General features: G+C 45.9%; 1 protein-coding gene across 2 annotated transcripts in view; it reads left to right on the forward strand.

The window, feature by feature from the left end:
• The first annotated feature begins 297 nt into the window (after window positions 1-297).
• The window catches only part of ANAPC11 (anaphase promoting complex subunit 11), a 31,869-nt gene continuing 12,049 nt past the window's right edge, over window positions 298-20,117 (forward strand). Inside the window, exons 1-2 of one of the 2 annotated variants that reach the window (XM_085617537.1) lie at window positions 298-774; window positions 19,029-19,154. In XM_085617537.1, coding sequence (XP_085473663.1) covers window positions 19,046-19,154 — 109 coding nt within the window. In that variant the 5' untranslated portion in view covers window positions 298-774; window positions 19,029-19,045. Of the gene's footprint in view, window positions 775-19,024; window positions 19,155-20,117 lie in introns of both variants that reach the window. The other variant, XM_085617536.1, reaches the window with a different exon arrangement.

Raw genomic sequence — 20,117 nt, forward strand, 5'->3', positions numbered from 1 at the left:
GCCTTTAATTTAACTTCTCTTTTATTTTCCCTCGTGCTTTTACAGAGCTCGCACGTTTTCCAAGTTTATCTATGCACGAGTAGCGCTTACTCCCGTCCAGGTTTTTATCCCATCCTGCGACGTGTCTCTCTGCTTTTATGAGCTTAAAGAGTACTACAAGTCCCAGAATGCAAACAAAAATCCTGGCCTGCATAGGCTTCTCGCGAGCGGATCTGAGAAACCTGAACGAGGTGGTCTCTCCCGCCACACATTCTCAGCAGTCTCTAGCCCTATTTATGAGCCACGGCAAAATCACCGGAGGGAGGGCAAGGCCTAGAGATCCACGAAAGTTAGCTGATCCTCTCTATCTCCGCCAGTAGGCCCAGAGATCCATATTCCGAAACTCAGCTGATCATTTTTTCCCCCGCCAGGAGGCGCTCGCAGGCTTTCTATCTCTGCCAACTTGACTAGAGCAGAACGGAACCTGGAGCACCGGCTCCTGTGCGGCTGGGCCATTTTTTTCCGGAGCAGTTTGCAATTCCTTCCACGTTACGATTGAAGCAATCTCTTCCGTTGTAGGGGCGATTGTAGTTCTTTGGTGGGTAGGCGGGCTTTCTTTTTCTCTTCGGGTTATACTTTTTTGTCCAATCGTGGGTTTTGCCGGGAGTTAGTGCCTTAAAGAACATCCTCGGATTCCAGAGTCCGTTAGTCAGTTTTAAAACTACTCTTTCTTTACCCCACCCCCTTTTTGCTTGGAGAAGCTGCATTTCGATATTTTCTGTTCGTTCACGGAAGGTAAGTTCCCTTTTGGAGAATCTCCACCAATTCGAGATGGTTGTCATGTAGGTTTTAGGCATTTAAAGCCTCTCCTCCTCTCATGTTTACATTATTGTGGTGATTCCTTTTCTTCTTATTCCTTGTGTCCGTTTATGCCTTCAGTCTATCATACTTCAGTTCATTTTATTCCTGTTTCTCTTTTATGTTTGTCATTCTATATTTTCGGCTCTTTACCTTATTTTTCCTTTTGTTCCTTCTTCTTCCTGGGTCCATTCTAGTGTTTTGTCTCATACAGTTACCTTTCTTACAACTTTATCGCGTGGGCGCCTGGGTATAAGAGCTCAGGGGCCCAGCCCTTCCAATAATTCAAGACTGGATCTAGTGCATTCCTGCCAAGTGCCACGCATCTCCGGTCAGACTAACTAACGCATTTGCAAATTTAAGTTGCATAACTGCAAGGCCCGAGATTGTCATGCAATCAATATTAATAATAGACTGACTGCCAACAATCTGTCAGGCCCTCGCGGTGATGGTCAGACCAGTTTCTTTTGTGTTATTTGGCAGCTTTTTGCTGCCTGTCGCCCATTACGTTGTCGGGTGGAAGGCTATCTGACAGCTCGTCAGTGGCGGTCAGCCCGGCATCTGAGACATCAGTCCGACCTTCATATTATGATTCAATCAATCAAGTAACTTGTAAAGCGCACTACATACCCGGTTGGGTTTCAAGGCGCTGGGGGGGGGGGGGGGAGGCTGTTAGTGGTCGAAGAGCCAGGTCTTGAGTTGTCTCCTGAAGGTCAGCAGGTCTTCGGTTTGGTGGAGGGGGAGGGTGTTCCAGCTCTTGGCGGCTCAGTGGGAGAAGGATCTGCCTCCGGAAGTAGTTCTCCGGATGCGTGGGACCGTGGCCAGGGCGTGGTCAGCGGAGCGGAGTTTTCTGTTGGGTACGTAGAAGGAGAGTCGGCTGTTGAGATAGGCTGGGCCGGTTTTGTGGAGTGCCTTGTGTGCGTGGATCAGGAGCTTGAAGGAGATTCTTTTGTCGACGGGGAGCCAGTGCAGGTTCTTCAGGTGGGGGGTGATGTGGTCGCGGCACCGGTCGTCGAGGATCAGGCGTGCAGAGGCATTATGGATTCTCTGTAGTCTGCTGATGAGCTTGGACGAGGATCCGGCATAGAGGGCGTTTCCGTAGTCGAGCCTGCTGCTGACCAGGGCCTGGGTGACCGTTTTCCTCGTGTTTGTAGGATCCATCTGAAGATGTTGCGGAGCATGCGGAGGGTGTTGAAACAGGTGGAGGAGACTGCGTTGACTTGTTTGGTCATGGAGAGTTTCGAGTCGAGGATGACTCCCAGGTTGCGTGCATGGTCGGTGGGGGCCGGGGGGGACCCCAGTGATGTGGGCCACCAAGAGTCGTCCCAAGCGGAGGGGTTGGACCCGAGGATGAGGATTTCCGTTTTGTCTGTGTTCAGTTTGAGGCGGCTGTCTTCCATACAGTCAGTGACGGCCTTCATTCCCTGGTGGAGGTTGGATTTGGCGGTGAGGGGGTCCTTGGTGAGGGAGAGGATCAGCTGAGTGTCGTCGGCGTAGGAGATTATGTTGAGGTCGTGTTGTCGGGCGATGCGTGCTAGTGGTGCCATGTAGACGTTGAACAGCGTCGGGCTGAGGGAGGATCCCTGTGGGATGCCGCAGATGATCTTGGAGGCCTCAGAGCGGAACGGGGGGAGGAGGACTTTCTGAGTTCTGCCGGAGAGGAAGGAGGTGGTCAGGTCCAGGGCCTTGTTTCGGATCCCTGCGTCGTGGAGGCGCGTGCGGTGGCAGACGGTGTCGAAGGTGGCGGAGAGGTCTAGGAGGATGAGGGCCGCCGTCTCGCTGTTGTCAAGCAGGATCCTGATGTCGTCTGTGGCGGCGATGAGGGCGGTCTCGGTGCTGTGGTTGCTGCGGAATCCTGATTGTGATGGGTCTAGGATGTTGTTGTCTTCGAGGTGTCGCGTGAGCTGGGTGTTTACTATCTTCTCGATGACTTTAGCTGGGAACGGGAGCAAGGAGATGTGATGATTAGGGCTCCCGGTTTTATGGTATTTAATTTAACATTTCCGTCTGTATCCATATTTCTTTTTTGTTCATTTTATGTGTATTTATCCACATATTTTTATAGCAAGCAAAAGAAGAGGCTGCAGCTAGTATTTTTTCACATTTATTTAAATAGCCAATGCACGCTTGCACTCGGTTTTTATAGATTTATAAATGTGTGTGTGTGTGTGTGTGTGTGTGTATATATATATATATATTCACTTAAAAAACCATAGGTTTCACACATGTTATAGTTGGCTGGACATTTCACTCGTAAAAAACCAATGAAATTCCCCCGTTATAGTTAGTGCAGGCAACTATAACTCACGCGACCGCAATCCTCTGCTGATGACGTCAGATATTATATCACTGTATTTAGACACTTATTTACCCATGTCTTCTTCCGTTAATCTTTAGCTATACATATATTACAAATATTTATTTTTCATAAAGACACATATGTCATCAGTGATGTAATATCTGACGTCATCAGCAGAGGATTGCGGTCGCGTGAGTTATAGTTGCCTGCACTAACTATAACGGGGGAATTTCATTGGTTTTTTACGAGTGAAATGTCCAGCTAACTATAACATGTGTGAAACCTATGGTTTTTTAAGTGAATTTGCAAGGTTATTTAAATGCTAATTCGTAACTATAACGTGTGTGAAACCTATGGTTGTTTCAGTGAATTTGTACGGTTTTTTTAAATGCTAAGTTATGTATTTATAAATGTATTTTTTTTTTCAGGTTTTTCACCGTGCGCGCACCTTGCGGGCACGGTGCGCTTCGCGCGCCGTGCGCGCGCAGTGGGTACTCGGTGCGCGAACGGTTCGCAGTGCGTGCCGTGCGCGCTCAGTGCGCGCACCTCGCGATTTAAAAAAAATAAAAATAATTTAATTGGTTTTTTCTCCCTTGGAGGTCCTTCTGTGACCCTTGACCAAGGCTACGGGGGTCAAGAACTGTCCACTCTGCCCCCTTTTCACGTTCTCCACCTTTTTTTTTTCACCCCCTCAGACTGCGAGAGACAAAATGGCGGCCGACACTTCCTGGTTTCGACCGATTCGAATGTTTACCGACATATAACAACCAATCAGAATTGCGCACGGCAGGGTGCGCGCACAGTGCGCGCACGGTGCGCGCGTATAGATATTGATATGATTTAAATGCTATTTTCTCAGGAAATACTGAACAGATTTACACCAGACCTGCAAAAGGCACTTCCTTGACCTTCTGGCTACCTCTCTGCCAAATTTTACGTAATTCTGTTCAGCCGTCCGGGCTGTAGCTACGACTAAAGGTCCTATGGAAAAATGCATGGGGAAAACGCGTTTTGAGACCCCCCCTTTTTCTCGGCCCCCGCTTGACGAATCACCCCGAGACTTTCAGGGTAGGAGCTGAACAGAGCGCCCCATTTGTTTTGAAAATTGCGCGAGGATTCGTCAACCGGCGCCAAAGTTATGCAAAATAGAATTTTGAGATTTCCTATGGAAACTAGGTTGTAACTATAACTATCTACTGGCGACCGCCAGTAGATTTTATATATATATATATATATATATATACCAAATTAAGTTTACTTATCGCATTCATCTGGAAACTTTGCCATTGTAGTACAAGGACATGTTCAAGCTCCTAGAGTCAGAGTGCTCGTGAGGACCATATCAGCTGTTTCCCTTTGTAACCCGCCGCCAGTCATATAGCACTTTTCATGATGTGTGTAATTATTGGTATACAAAACAGGATTGATGACATAGGACAAGTTGTGATCCACTGGTATGTGTGCTTCCTAGGAGCTCCTATACTTCGGTTTTAAAACAATCTTCAGTACAACACTGAGAATGATGTCATGTAATAGCTACAACATGCAATGTTCCAAAACAATAAAGACAAAATAGACCCCCTGTGTCTGTAAAAAGTTATACGTTCCCTATTCCGGTCAGAGAAAAGCAACCAGCAGTAATTGTTCGCCACCCACTGCTCGTCAGGAGTACATGCCGATCTCACACTCCATTCTGTCCAGCTATTTATTAATTTGTGGGCTTCCCTCTACACACCCTGCTTCGCCTCCCATCCCCTGCAGCTAAAAACTTCAATCTTGAAATAGTGCACTGTGATACCCTGGTCGTTTAGAATGAATGCGTGCTTATGCTTCTGAAAAGTCAGACGTTTAAACATCATATAAACAGAGGAACATAACATTCAGCACGTAGAGGGGATCTGCACTAGCCCCATCCAGCTGTAGTTTCTCCCTTAACACCAGTCGGGAATTAAACCACGACACCCGCACCAGATATAGAGCCCAAAACTTGAGTTTCAAGGTGGCGCAGAGAAGTGTGATTCAGGAGTGAAGGATCGCTCGCCTCTCCACTTAAAGCGAGATTTACACTACAAAAGGCCATTCCCCCTCCCTCGCTCCGTGCTTTTCAGATAATAAAACATAGATGTGCACCCTCCCTTTCACTTACATTGGCTTTGAAGTGGCTGAGGGGGGCTGTTACACAAGAATCAGACTACGATTAGGTGAAAGAAACTAATTATGAAATGTCAGCAGGGGTTTGGTGGCAGGCAGAGTGCATCCACAGATCTACATGAGACAGAGGGGAGTGGCAACCATGGGCTGGAGCCTGGCTATGCAGTACACGTTTCTGAATCAGTTTTGGCAGTATTTTACCGTTTCCATTTATAAATACAGACAAAGGAAAAATAGTTTCCCATCTGTATTTATATGTAAAAATCCGTATTAACGGAAAACCGGTAGCCTTAATTATGATACAGGCGGTCTAACCAAGCCTGCGGGGGGTAATAAGCTCCGACAGGCTCAAGGAGCACATCGGGGCGGAGGGCAGAGCGTAGTCCCGAAAATGAAGGGCATTGCCTGCTTAGACAACTCCGTGGGTATTGCGATGCACATTTCTGACCGCTTTTGAATGGTGGTTCGACTGCCATAGAAAGGCTGTCGGAAATGGACCCGCAACCTCCGCTATGAGGCCTGAGGGGCACCTGCGGTGCCCCCCCCCCCCCCCAAACATCCATGCATTGTGTGGCAGCCACTGCATGTGATCATAATGCGGCCTATAGTTGCTGTAACACCATGATTCTAGGAGCTCCTCCCTGACCTACACTAGTAGTCTCAGTGTTACCTTCCCTGAACGACTGGGCTGACAGTCTTGGAGCCTCCTGCTGTTATCATTGACCAGGTGACTGGCTTTTTATCATTACATTTACATTGTGAAGAAGCAGAATCATCCTATCGGCATGTCCTCTGTCGTAGACTCCTCATACTAGAGACGTGTTGACTGCTCTGGGACAGTGAAAGCCTGGGGGCAACTTGCATCAGAGCAGGCCAAGAGGAGATGACACTGGCAACTCTGCCCACTAAAATGCTATTCCCCATCTCCTGGTACATGCTTAAGACTCAAGTTCAAAGGTAATGAAAAATAGGCCCTTTTATAACCCAGGCACTGAATACAGTTTATCTAAGAGTTCAGTAAAGCTGGTCAGTAGCTATTTAAAACTCTGGTGTCCCCGCCCACCCCCCAGCCAAAGTGTACCTATTCTCTTCATGTGTTGACCGAGAACCAGTCTAAAGACAGATTGCAGAAGTGAGATTTTCTCTCTGCCTGAGTAACTGCGATGCAATCTCCTAAATCATTACATCAGCTTTCATGACCGGTAAAAACCTATAAGTATAGCACTTTTTATAATTTCAAGAAATGTTGAGCCCTCACCACAGTTTACACTTGCAAATTGTATTTCCATTTCAAGAGGGGTGCCAGCACCCTAAAGTACCCCTTCATATACCTTAAAACTAATTCTGTGACGGTGCCAGATGTATATACTGCCTAGCCTCACTCTCTTCAGAGGGACAAAGGGGCATCATCAACAGCTGAACATCCTTTGAGTGGAAAGTCAGGTTTTACAACTTGGGGGCTATGAGGGCGAAACATGCTGCAGCTCCAGGATTCTTGCACAGCAGGAAGGGTACAATAAGAGGCGGCAGCTTCTTTTGGTAGAGGCATGCACAGTTCACTCTAGAGAACTAGAAATCCGTGTTTCGAGTAAGTTGCAGCTGCACTTCTTACACCTGTCTGTGGGTTTTGCCCCTGCATTGCCATGGGAGTGTTAAGTGCCCTCCTCTACCCCATCTGCTCTCTCCTTTCTACGTAGCTTTTTTCCGGCCGTTGGGCCAGTGACAGTCAACAGTAGATGTAGTCAGCCTATAAATGCTGAGCTACTGTTTCCCTTGAAGTATTCTTCTCAAAGGTTAGTGTGTTACCATACATTGCACTCCATGTACATATATTTTTGTGCATTTACCAGTACTGCATTGTTTTTTCAACTCATTGTCTGACTGCTGGACATCCATAAACCCTTGGGAATTATCTTGCTCATGAGGGACTGAGCTGTGAAATGTTCATATAAAGTAAAAGAAATACAGCAAACCATGTTCACTTTATGTCCACCCCATGTAAGGTGGACCTATTGCATATCTGTCAATTCACTCACGTTTGACAAGTCACCCTCTTTTTTTAAGTTATAATCCCTCATCTGACGAATAAAATGCCTCCATAGACTTTAATGAGGTCACACTCTTTTCAAACCTAAATCATCCTCTATAAAGTTTTCATTCTCCATTCACATTAATAGAGCACCCTCTTCAGTGGCTAACTTCAGCCACATTTTTGAGTTATAGGGTTGCCAGAGGTGCTATTGAAGCCATCTACCATTGGTGTAGTGCAACCTTGTTGTCTATATTTCTTTGTTATAGTGAAGCTCTCCATTGTTGGTATTCCAAGTGAGACTTCTAGGAAGTAGGTTTTTGTGCTAGGTAAGCATTACAGACAAACTGTTGCTGTTTTAAGACTGTTTCTTAACTGAGGAAAAAGCAGCATCTGCAATGAAAACATCACACATAACCAAACTGGAAATGTGGCAGCTATGATAATTGTCAGATCTGGACTTCCGAGTGTTTATCCTCGCTCGACCTGGCTGTCAGTGGAAATAGCTGTATCTTTCGTCTGAGCAGTGGAGGAATAGGACAATACAGGAGAGCTCCACTGCCAGGTGACGGCTATCTAAAACACTAGATGTTAGAGTGATTCACATAGGTAAAGATTGCTGGTGGGTGCCAATTGACACACACATATGGCTGCTGTTGTAAGCCATTGTCCGAGATCTAGCAGAATAATCACAGACCCTTTATTTCACTCCTTGGGAAAAAAACCTTCTTAGTGTAATGAAAACAGGCTAAGCAATCATCTGTTGTCGATGGACCTGATCATATGATTGGGGCTGGGCCACACCCATAATTTAGTGAACCTAGCATCCTTGCTTTCATACCTTTTTCTTTCAATCATAAAGTTGCAAACTGAATTTCCTTAGCCCCAGTTTAGCATCAGCTACTTTAAGGACATCAAGACAGCTGGCTTTGACTTTGTAGCAAAATCAATGGGCACCCCAGCCATCCTCTGAATTACCAGGGCTCAACTGCCAAACCTTATTATGCCCACTCACTACATTTTATGCAGCTAAAACAGCACACTATCAGACAGAGATGCCACGGAAGGGCCAAGGCATACACCACGCTCTGAAAATAAAGTGTGAGAAATTGGATTATTGTTTGGCGTTAGTAACAACAAACCTTAAGGAATAATTCCAGCCCATTTTGGGTGAACAGTCAAAGTTAATAAATTTACCTGAGCTCAACCACTTGGTAGCTTTGGCACAGAGCAGGCAGGCTTAACTTGGGTAATGTGTAACATATGTATGTCGTACCAAAACAGTAATAAAGTCAAAATGCAAAACAATAAGAATCCCTAAAAAAATTAGAAAAATAGAGTAAAGTTTAATAAACAAAATGCCACCAAATGACAAAAATCCAATCAGGGGAACAAGAGATCTGACTTATTAACATTTTTAATAGACATAGCACCAAGTGCCAGTGATAGACAATGGTCTGAGGCCTAGGCGCAATTCGAGGCTGAAAACAGTGGAGTGCGTGCCAGATACACCAACAAGGTTCGTCCTGGTCAAAGATGTTACCTTCTTAATTAGTCTTTTGAATCCAAATCCCCCACATGAGTACACTTCTAAAGTCCCACAGGACCTCAGGGAAGGCTCTTAGAGGCCCACAGGGTGTTAGGCAGAGGCCAGCAGCAGAGTCCAGTCCAGGCAACCTCGACTACAGACCTCCAGGACCTAGCCCCAGCATCTGCAATGCCATCCCTAAATTCATCGCCCTGCTCGCCATTGACTCCAAAGACTTCCTCTTTCTCAGCGACCTCAATTTTTATCTCAACAACACCAACACTGCCAACCTCCTCAAAATCACAAACAACATCGTCCTCACCCAACTAGTCAACAACCCCATACACACTGCAGGACACCTACACCACCCAATCTTCACGGCTAGCGTCAGTCAAGTACAGCCATGTCACCGAGCTCACCTGGACAGACCACGCCATCGTCCACCTCACCTTCACAGGCTCCCACTGCCACCAAACTGCCCAGCACCCCACACCTCAGATGAAACAAAGTATGAGAGACAGTGGACTGACTCCCTCAACACCTCCTACCCTGGCACTGCAGTCAACCTAGAACAGGCTGTCTAGAACATTTCCACCTGGATCACTGATTGTGCCAACACAGTCACCCCCGTCAATCCCACCAAACTCAAGATATCCTACAAACAAGCCAGTTGGCACACCAGACAACTGAGAACCACAAAACACAACTGCAAGCTACTGAAGCGGGATTGGGGCACCAGTAAGGAACCCATAGACCGAGCCGCAACCAGTAACGCCAACTGCTGAAAGAGACCGACAAAAAGGAGCCCTCTGGCTAACTGCATCGAAGCCACTTTTAACCAAAGCAAAGAACTCTTCAACATCGTCCGAGAGTTCTCCAACCCCTCAGCCACCAAAACATCATCACTTCTTCCCAGGAACTCTGGCACCCGGGCAGACATCTTCGAACGTCAATAGCTCAACATCTCCAAAAACTTCAAACCCCAACCCACTGCCGCCGAAATCCTCGGCCCTCTCGCTCCCACAGATGCAAAGCCCAACCACCTGGGACCAGCTGACCACTCAAAACACTACAGCCATCATAAACTCTGTCCACTCAGAAGCACCCACGGAACCCTGTCCCCACCACATCTTCAACCTCGGGAGCAAGATGATCAGCCAGGAGCTCATCCAGGAGCACTAACGGACCCCTGTCCCCACCACATCTTCAACCTCAGGAGCAAGATAATCAGCAACGAGCTCAGCACCATGTTCAACACATCCATCCCCATGGCCACCTTACCCGAAAAACAGAAATACGCAGCAGCCAAACCCCTTTTCAAGAAACCGTCTGCCAATCCCAGCGAACTCAAGAACTACCGCCTCATCTCTCTGCTCTTCTTTCCTGACAGTGTCCTCAAAGGCCATCAATCACCAACTCAGGGAACACCTGGAGAACAACAATTTTATGGACCCCTCTCAATCCGAATTCCACACCAGTCACAGCACCGGAACCGCCTTGATCGCTGCCCCCAATGACGACAGAACCCTCCATAACTGGGAGAACCACTCTTATCAAGAGGCTAATGGATTGCCTCCTTCCTCCCTAAAAGAATCCGGAGAATCTGCCTACCACCTTTCATCTCGAAACCGAAGAACTGCATCTGCGGCGTCCCTCAAGGCTTGTCCCTCAGTCCTACACTGTTCAACACCTACATGACCCCCTTGGCCAACATCGTCAGAACCTATGAACTAAGCATCATATCCTATGCTGATGACACACACCTCCACCATGATGGCCTAGTTCTGCAGGTGCATGATGAGCTTCGCCAACTGGATGTAAGACAACTGCCTAAAACTCAACACAGACAAGACAAATGTGCTGATCTTCAGGAAAAACACCTCCCCGTGGAACGACGCCTGGGGCCTTCCAAACTTAGACCCTCACCCACTCCGAGAGACGAAGCCCCCAACTTTGGCATCATCATGGACAGCAAGCTCACCATGAAAAGACAAATCAATGCAGTCTCCTCCCCCTTCTTCCTCACTCTTCGCATTTTCTGTAAGATCTTCAAACAGCTCCCAGTCAACACCAGATGAACCGTCACTCAAGCCCTAGTCACCAGCTGGCCTGACTACGGCAACACACATAACGTAGTAATCACTTCACATCTCCTGAAGAGACTGCAGACCATACAGAATTCAGCGTCCAGACTCATCCTGGCCCTCCCAAAGCAAAGCCACTGGCCACATCACCCCCACCTCAAGAAGCTCCACTGCCTTCCCATTCAGAAGAGATGTCAATTTAAGATGCTGATCCATACCTACAGAGCTCTACACGACCAAGTACCAGCATACATCAACCACTTCCTAAACTTCCACCAACACTCCAGACACCTGCGCCCCGCCTCCCTCTCCCCGCTCACACCCCTGCAGCCGCCAAAACAACACTGGAGGATGTTCCTTCTCCTACCTCACTACAAAGTCCTGGAACGACCTCCCCTTCAGCTCGATCCTTCATCCTTTCTGTTGGATTTCAGGAAAGGACTCAAGACCTGGCTGTTCAACTGAACCTTCCCTGAGCAGCAGGGTTCTCAGGGCCTGGATACCTCCAAGGGTGATTAGCCGTGCGTTATATGTACTCTTTGATTGAGATTTATTTGCCACTGGTCAGCTGGGTACTTCCAGGGAAATGCCTCTTGAAGCTTGTCGTCACCTTGTAGTCACACAGGAGGTCAGCCAGCTGACTCTGGGAATCAACTTCTTTATCCTGGGTACAAGAAGGAGCAGGTCCAGTCCTTTAAGGGTCCTCTCCGGTCACAAACAGCAGGTGCAATCTTTGGATCTTCCCCTGGTCCAGAGAGTTTCCTGAAAAGGGTATTCAGAGTTGCCACATTTTTGCCTGGCACAAGTTAGTCCGTGGGAGTGGCTAACTAATGATGTAAAAGTTCAGTTGTACACGTTTGCCTTACCACAAACAGAAACAGAAGTGTCAGGACATTTTCAAGAAGGCGAAAGTCTTATGCCAGTCTAAACTTGGGCTTTGAGGGTGTGTGTATGGTGAGTATACTATGGTAATTCTAATGTCCTCACACATCTAATAAAATCCAGTTTGGATCAGTTACTATACCCAGAGAGAAAGGTCTGCTAGGATAAAAGCAGGGTACTTAAGCAACCATGTTTTGGACATACTGCTTGCTACCTTTTGACTGTGCTACTTGTGCTATGTGACCCAAGCAAATCTGTCAAGCAGAATTTGACACTGTGCTCTCAAAAGGAGGCCCACAGCCCCCACCCTACATATCCGGTTGAACTCAGAGAAGTCATCTCTGCCCATTCAGGTCAGCTTATCATTTGCTCCGGGAGGCATTTCACACCTTTTTCACAATTAGCCATCCGACAGTTCAGGCAGGTTAAGGGCAACTGTCTAATAGTTGCTTTTTCTTAATACTTATTAGAAATCTGACTTCACCAATTAATTGGATTTTTAATAAATATTAAAAATAATTGTTTAATTATTTTTCTAGCTAGTCTTTTCCGGAGTTAGCAGTATTCATTTGTAATATCACTTCCAGTGTTATTAGTGACATATTAACATTACATTTCTACATTTCCTGCAATTTTAAATCCCGTGCACCTTGCCTTGTGGGCTACAAGACCTACATAGGGGTGAATTATTAATATTTAAAAGGGAGGTTTCCATCTGTCAAAAGGGTTTATTTTAACAGTTCAAATTGCAGTTTTTACGCTGCTACGGTCTACTATAGCAATAGGCCTGAAGCCATGTTTGCACTGCAACTGGAGTGGATGGCACAATAAGTGCTGCAGTCCACTAGAGGCATGTAACTTTAAGGCTCCAGGTAAACTTTGTACCTTTTTATAGGCAAGTTAAATATGCCAATTAGAATTATGGCAATTCAGCCATAGTTTTGGGGGGGGGAGGGCGCGGGGCACAGGCTCTTTACAACTGGCTAGCAGGTGTAAAGAGCACAGAGTTCTACAAAAGGCAAAAGATCTGGGGTGATCACGCAGAAAAGGTGATTTTCCTATATGTAGTAATTCCAATCACAAAAAATTGCACAACTGCAAAAGACAATAACTGGAAAAAAATGAGCCAAAAATAATCAAGCTGGTGGACATTCTAACAGCAAAGATTTTTAAAAGAATTAACGTTAAATCTATATCCGCAAGGGATTCTTAAGTCCTAACTGCTACGTCTCTCTCCGTCACTACTGTCTATCTTTTCACATCCTTTTCTCCTACCCCTTAATTCTAGATGTAACTGCCAACTTGGACATGTGTAACATTCAACAGTCCACCAATATGGGTGCAAGCAGAGCAGGATGGTTTGACATGCCCTTCATCAGTGCTTATTTGTAAAAGAGTAAATGCCTGGGCCCAAAGTTTTGGTCAGAAGGCCAACATTATGAATATCGGGGTAGACAAATATTAAGGCTGTGTAGTCTTGATTCTGATTCTGCCTCATGCCTCGTTTACCCTATACCGGACACTCCCTTTACCTCTGTCTCACCTTTGCAGGTTCTTGTTCATTCCTGCTATCTCTCTATAGCATGTTTTTATTTCAGGTTCTCTTCCTCCTCCTTTTCCCTTTGTGTGTTTTTCTTTCTCTTGCTCTGAATCAAAGATCAATGATGAGGAAGAATAAGTGCCAATCCCAACAAGCATTTGCAATGCAATAGGTCTCGCATTTACGCGAGTTTAAGCTATTGGTATTGTAAATGACGATGCCTTTTATTTATGTTTTGAAAACGAAAAAAATAAAAGGCATTGTCATTTGCAATGTCAATAGCTCAACTTGCGTAAATACGAGAACTATTGCATTGCAAATGCTTGTTTTTTTGGCTTTTAAAAATAAATACAGACAGGAAATAGATTGTTTTCTGTCTGCATTCATCTGTAAAAATCAGTAAAATCGGAAAACTGGAAGCCTTACCCATACACGGGGGCACAAACAAGACTCACGGCGTATGCGTCACGACACTTGTCTGTTTAGAAGATACAACATTGGCAGCCCTATGTGCGTCTTCACTTTGCGCTTTCATGCGTTCAGAAACAAGGATTGGCAAAGCCCAGACATATCGGATTTGCCAGTGCTTGCACTTTTTAAATCTTTCTTTTGGACTGCTGCATTCCGTTATGTTTTTAGTACTTTGGTGATTGTGGAAGGGTGAATAGTTTAACTCTCTTTTCTGTTACCTGTTTCTCTTCATGGCTTTCATTGTTTTTCTCGCGTTTTAACGTTTATTAGTGATGCAAGCCATGCATTTATTTATAATTCTCTCCCTGCCTTTGGACCAGGGTCACGCTTTATCAAATGGATAAAATGACATAAAAACATAAATTATTAGTTTGAAATGGGCAATGTGTCTGCTCACCGTCAATAGCAGGTCCCCAGGTTTAGATATGCAGCCCATCCGTCTGCAGATAATAACACTTGTGCAGGGTCGGAGTAGGATAATTAATTTTTATCAGCCAAAGACCAAAAAACACACGTTGCAAGACTGGTCAGATTTGAAAGTCTTGCATTTACTTCGGTTCAGGGAAGATGACGCACCTGAGCTTCGAGTCACCAGAGACGATAACCTTGACAGGAAAACGCGAACAGAAAAATAAGTACAAGGGCTCCTGTCTGGAGAGAACAAACCTGACGGCGAACCCGCGTACAGTAATGGCCTTTGCATATTAAGAGCAAAGCAGGAAGCAGCAGTCCACATCCGACGAAAAAAGTATTTTCGTTTTCTGATATTTGAGATTTGTTTTGGCGGCAGTAATATTTAGAAAGGTCGTTTTTGTATTTTGCACAGCTCCGGTACTGTCTGTTTACGCCAATAATTTTAATTATTTATACAGGCGGATGTGATTCATGCAAAGGGATGGTCACTTTTTTTTGTGTAGTACGTGTCGAGAATATCAACATGTGAATATGGTCTGAACTGCACAGTTTTTTTTATAAGTAAGATCTCCATCAAGCCACTGTCGGGTAGCCCTCTGTAGTATACAATAGCCGGACTCAAGTAGTTGATAAAACTGCCTTTAAAAGGTATTGTTTTGCACATTTATGCTCGCTGAGTAGTATTGATCAGGGAAAAAGATTGCTTGCCTGTTCGATTGCAGACTAAACATGGTGCCACTTTCGAGCGTTTGTAAGGAGCATTCAAGCTGTCCGCTTTCATATCAGCCAATGTTCAGAAGTGGGGGAGGAGTCGGGGGGGCAGAGGGAAGAAAACTGATAGAGAACAGAGTAGAGAAAGTTCAAGAAAAGAAGAGGAAAGACAACGAGCGAGGGAAGCGGGAGAGAAGATTAACAAGCGCGCTTTCAAGTACCGTCTTCCACTGCCAAGTAAGGGAGCCAGAGAGAAGGAGCAACAAGACCCGCGGCCGCGAGACGCGCTCTGTGGTGGTGGGGGGGCGTTGAAGCGTGAGGGAGACAGAGAGGCAGAGCGAGGCGCGCGCACTTGGGAGAGCGAGAGGAAAGCCAGATGGCGCCTCTGTTCGTGCCTGTGCACGTAATCGCAGGCAGTATGCCACCCAAAAAGCTGTGGTAGCATTTCCTGAAGCCCGATTACTAAAGGTCTCGCCAGTGCAGCGCATGCGCTGGCTCAGACGAGACCTAAAAATTAGTTCCAGTGGACCTGCCTGCAACCGCCGGCTCAAATTAAGCACTACTTTGGCTGAACCACACTGTAGTAATACATTGACACTTCCTTTCACCCTTCTTACAGTTATATAAAACCTTGGCCTGAGTGTGTAGTTTTGTTTAAATTTGCTAAATATATTGGATGACAAATTATGAGACCCACGAAACACAAAAAGTTATGCCCTTGTAAAAAAAGGAAACACATGGCAGAAGAGCCAAAACAATACTAATTGCTAGGTTTACGTATGCTTGAAACAAACTGCCAAGGTGTGCACACTCTCAAGATCAGCAGCTGATCAGTATCTCCTGCAAGCTGTCTGCACAATTGAACATAATACATGAAAGGTGAAATGCATTCTGTGCTTCTGATAAAATGCCACAAAGCCAAAAAGGACTGGTCTTCTTTGTTTATTCCAATTATAAAGGCAGAAAGGTACCTTAGCGTTTATCCTGATGCTTTACTGGTGGAAGGACTCCAATAATCCCTCTTTCACGCTAGAGCCCTAATGTAATGTTGGTGCTGCTTTACTTCCATTTCTGAAAGAACCAAGGGGCCCATTTGGATGGCGTGCGGACCCTCCGCCAGACGTTAGGCAGTCCCGCACCACTGATTAGGATGCGACCGCCACCCTGGCGGTCGCATTCCACTATTTTGACATTGTGGCGGGTGCTGCTGTAAGCAGCACCCGCCGCAATGCCAAAATGGCATGTTGTGCATTACCATGCACAAGGTGGCAGGCACCGCATGGTGCCTGCCACCTTGTGCATGGCAATGTAGGGGGCTACCATACCCCCAAGTGCAGCCCCCCCACCCACCCGGGAGCCTTTCCTGCCAGCCTTTCCATGGTGGCATGGCCGCCATGGAAAGGCCTTGACAACTCGGCTTCATGATATGGATGGCGCTACCATATCATGCCCCAGCTCCGCCCGGCCGGCAATCTTAACGATTGCCGACCAGCAGAAAAGCGGCGGACGGACTTTCCGTCCACCGCGGTACCCCCGCCAATCATGTTGTGAGGGCGGGCGGATCGCCACCGCTGGCCGCGCGGTGGTGATCCACCCGCCATCATAATGACCCCTTAGTGTTGGGCATGGTAAAGTTCTAGCAGGTCACTCCCCGTCAGTCTTTTGTTATTCGCACTCTCTCTCCTGTCCCTACCACTTTTAGAGACTCTTGTTACTGTCTCTTTCACTCCTCTTACTGCTCTTCTATCACCTTTTATAACCCTTCTTGCTCCCATAGTCAATGCTGTCTTTTCACTACCCCTTCTCCGGCACTTGTTTCTTATTATGGGTACCTGTTCTCTAATTACCCATGCATAGCCTACCATCTTGCTTTTATGTTGTGGCCAGTTTCTCTTCTCGCTGCACCTAACTTCTGGCTTTTGTCACTGTTATCGTATATAATCTAATCGTACATTCTCTCTCCTGGGAGTTAACAGTGAAGCACATGCTCCAAGAATGCAATCATATTTTTCACTTCACAAATACTCTCGTGCTATTGCTGCAGAAAACTGATAAGGGAATACACATTTGTAGCTGTCAAAGCAACTGAACTATGAAAATCACGTTATAACCCTTAACATAATAATCCAGGGAACCTTTTGAAAAATTTCAAATGTAAAGTACCTTAAAATTTGTGAAAAAATGTCGTGTTGTTTCAAGGTGCCCCTTTTTTGGTGGTCATGTTTTTGGGACTCGCCTCTGGTAATCTTTAACTCCTAGCACTGGTATACTGCAGAAATACACCCATGAGATGGAAAGTTAAATGGCACTGGTGGACTGCAGTACATGTTGTGCCATTCTCTACAGTGGCTGTGAAAATATGGCATCAGGCCTACTCTGTGTAGCCTGACAGCAGCAGTTTGAACCAGGCCTGTTAAAAGCACCCTTCGGACAGGTAGGAAACCTGATTTTAAATTTTAAATAAGTCACCCCTAAGCTCACCTTGCTAAGAGAGGCACATGTGTGGCATTAGCAATGGCTTGCTCCCCAGTGACTTGGACTAAAATTAAATTGTTACTGGTCAAGCTGTATCTGAGACATAGGAAAAGTCAAAGTATTGATTATACACTTTAAAACATTTGACCTGTACCTGCTACAGACTCAATTCAAAGACTTATTTTTATATTTAGTAAAAATCCAATCTAATTGTAAAGTCAGTATTGTGTAAAATATATTAGAATTGTAACATTTAGAAAGGTATCTTTACCCTGCCTGAAGCTGCTGGAAGGTAATTTGCATTAACTCTCCAGCTTGTACTTTGACTGAGTTGGTGTGATACTCCAGCCCTCTTGTGTCAGTGAACGGCTAGGGGCCTGCATCCTGACACTGACAGGTGCCAGTGGTCTCTGTTGGTTGCTTACCTTTTGGGCAGAGCTAGCCCTCAAGTGGGGACAGAAGCTTGACCTAGGAGGTAGGATGAACCACATCACATTATTGGCCTTGATGGTCCTGTTCACTTGCTTGGAGGCCTTTGGGTAGGTTAGTATTGTACTCTGTGCAAAATCTCTTGTTTTTGTACTGGACAAAAACCCAAACCTTCAAACACATATAAAAACAGTAGTAAAAATAGCATGTCCCCAATTAAATTATGAGAAATTAAACCTCTTCTCTCAATGATTTACAACAAAGTGATACATACAGGCTCTTTTGATTTCAGGACTGGGGTACTGTAATTCCCTGCTCTGTGGAATTCTTAAGACACACCTAGCACCAAGACTGGGCTCATACCAGGGAAGATGACCACCTTGCTCTCACTCAACTGGCTTCCGGTAATAGGTCTTTGCCAGAACAAACTAGCCTGCATCACTTACAAAACCATCCACACACTTTCTCCCAAATGCCTGGCACACAAACTGAGCTTTTCAGATGAGACCTATTTGACAAATGCAGGGAGCCTCCGACTTGAAATACCAGCTTCTAATAAATGACACACACGGTTTTACATCCCCACTTGCAAGATATAGCCCACTCATCTGCAAAACTGTAAAGCACACACCTCGCTGCAAAGCTATGCCGTGCCATACTTCAGCTCCTGAGTTGCCATGAAAAAGCCACAACATCAGCTCGTAATTTGAAGAAGCGCATATGGGAAGATTTGTTGTCAGTATAAATGATGCATACCATTTTTTCTCAACACTTGCATTGCATCCAATTAGTCAAAGGTTTGTTAAAGTGCAAGCTACTCACCCTAACAGGTCTCAAGGCGCTGAGGGATGGGGAGAAAAGGGGGAGGGGGGAGGAGGACATGCGCCGATCCCGGTAGTTCACGGAGCTCCATTGAAGAGCCAGGTCTTGAGGTCCTTTAAGAACTTGGGGAGTGATGGAAGCTGTCCAAGGTGGAGAGGGAGTTCCATGCCTTGGTAGACGAGGAGGGAGAAGGAGCATCCAAAAGCGTTCAAACTGGTGAAAGTATATTTCCTGTGCCACACACAAAACTGAACCTTATTACACCAACTCCGGATTTCATGAAGATGTGTGCACTGCAGACGTGGAGCTGGTTTGTACATTTTGTCTCTGATCTCTTTTATTTGTGCCGCAGACAGAACTGACAGGTGTCCCAATGAAGGTGAAGATTAAGATGTGGCATGGAGTGGCATCCTGGCTGTGGGTGGCCAATGACGAGAACTGCGGCATCTGTAGGATGGCTTTCAATGGCTGCTGCCCTGACTGTGAGTAGTGAACAATATGAGAATGAGCCGTGTGAGTGCAGCAGTTGATAGGACATATTTTAAGCATTACATAGTCATAGAGCACATGGAGGCACTGGAGTTTGCTTTACTGGAGGGATGATGAGCTATGAGCAGTAGTGAGGCCGTGGGGCTGGGTTGTGTGAATCAACGAATGCAGGTAGTAAGGCATTTGTATGTAGGAAGAGATTTGGTTAATATGTGGATGGAGACAGCTTTTCTCTTTAGTAGATCTGGATATGAAACTTACTTTAACATCAACTTACAGACTGTAATTTGATTGGCACCAAGATATGCTTGTTCGGTACCTTATCTCTGTTCATTGAAAATGTCATAATGGACCTAGGGTTTTAATAGCCTTCTATGAATGACATAGGAAAGATTTCATTACTGCCCCTTTCCCTTCATCATCACATTACTTGCGCTTTAATGAGGGTGTATCCCCCCTGAGAAATGCAGTCTGCTGCTGAACTCCTCCCACAATGGCGAGTTGGATTGGGGGGGGGGGGGTTAGGTTTATTATTAATATGTAGATGTGCCCCCTGCAACAACTTCTGCTAGACAAACTGCTGACTCAGGTCGTTGACATGGAACATAAAGCACCAGTGTCGAGCAAAAATTCCTCCCTGCCATTTGTACTCCCTGCTGCCGCCCACATTCATGGGGGTTGTACCTGAAAGACACCGACCCGGACCCTTTTACTTGTGGAGTATGGTGAAATTCGGGGTCACACAACGTGCTACAAGGGACTCACTCGAACGTACTAGATGGCCGCCTGATGCTGAAATGCTGCTCTAGACAACACTTTCCATTGGAATGGATGAACCAGCACCAGAAATAGCTACTGTGTTTTTGTGTTTGTTTTTTTAACCAAAAAGGGGTGCAACATTTGCCCACCACTAGGGAGTCACCTGAGACCCACAGAGATGGTACCAAGGCCGAGCA

This window comes from Triturus cristatus, chromosome 7, assembly GCF_964204655.1.
Source record: "Triturus cristatus chromosome 7, aTriCri1.1, whole genome shotgun sequence".
NCBI lineage: Eukaryota > Metazoa > Chordata > Amphibia > Caudata > Salamandridae > Triturus > Triturus cristatus.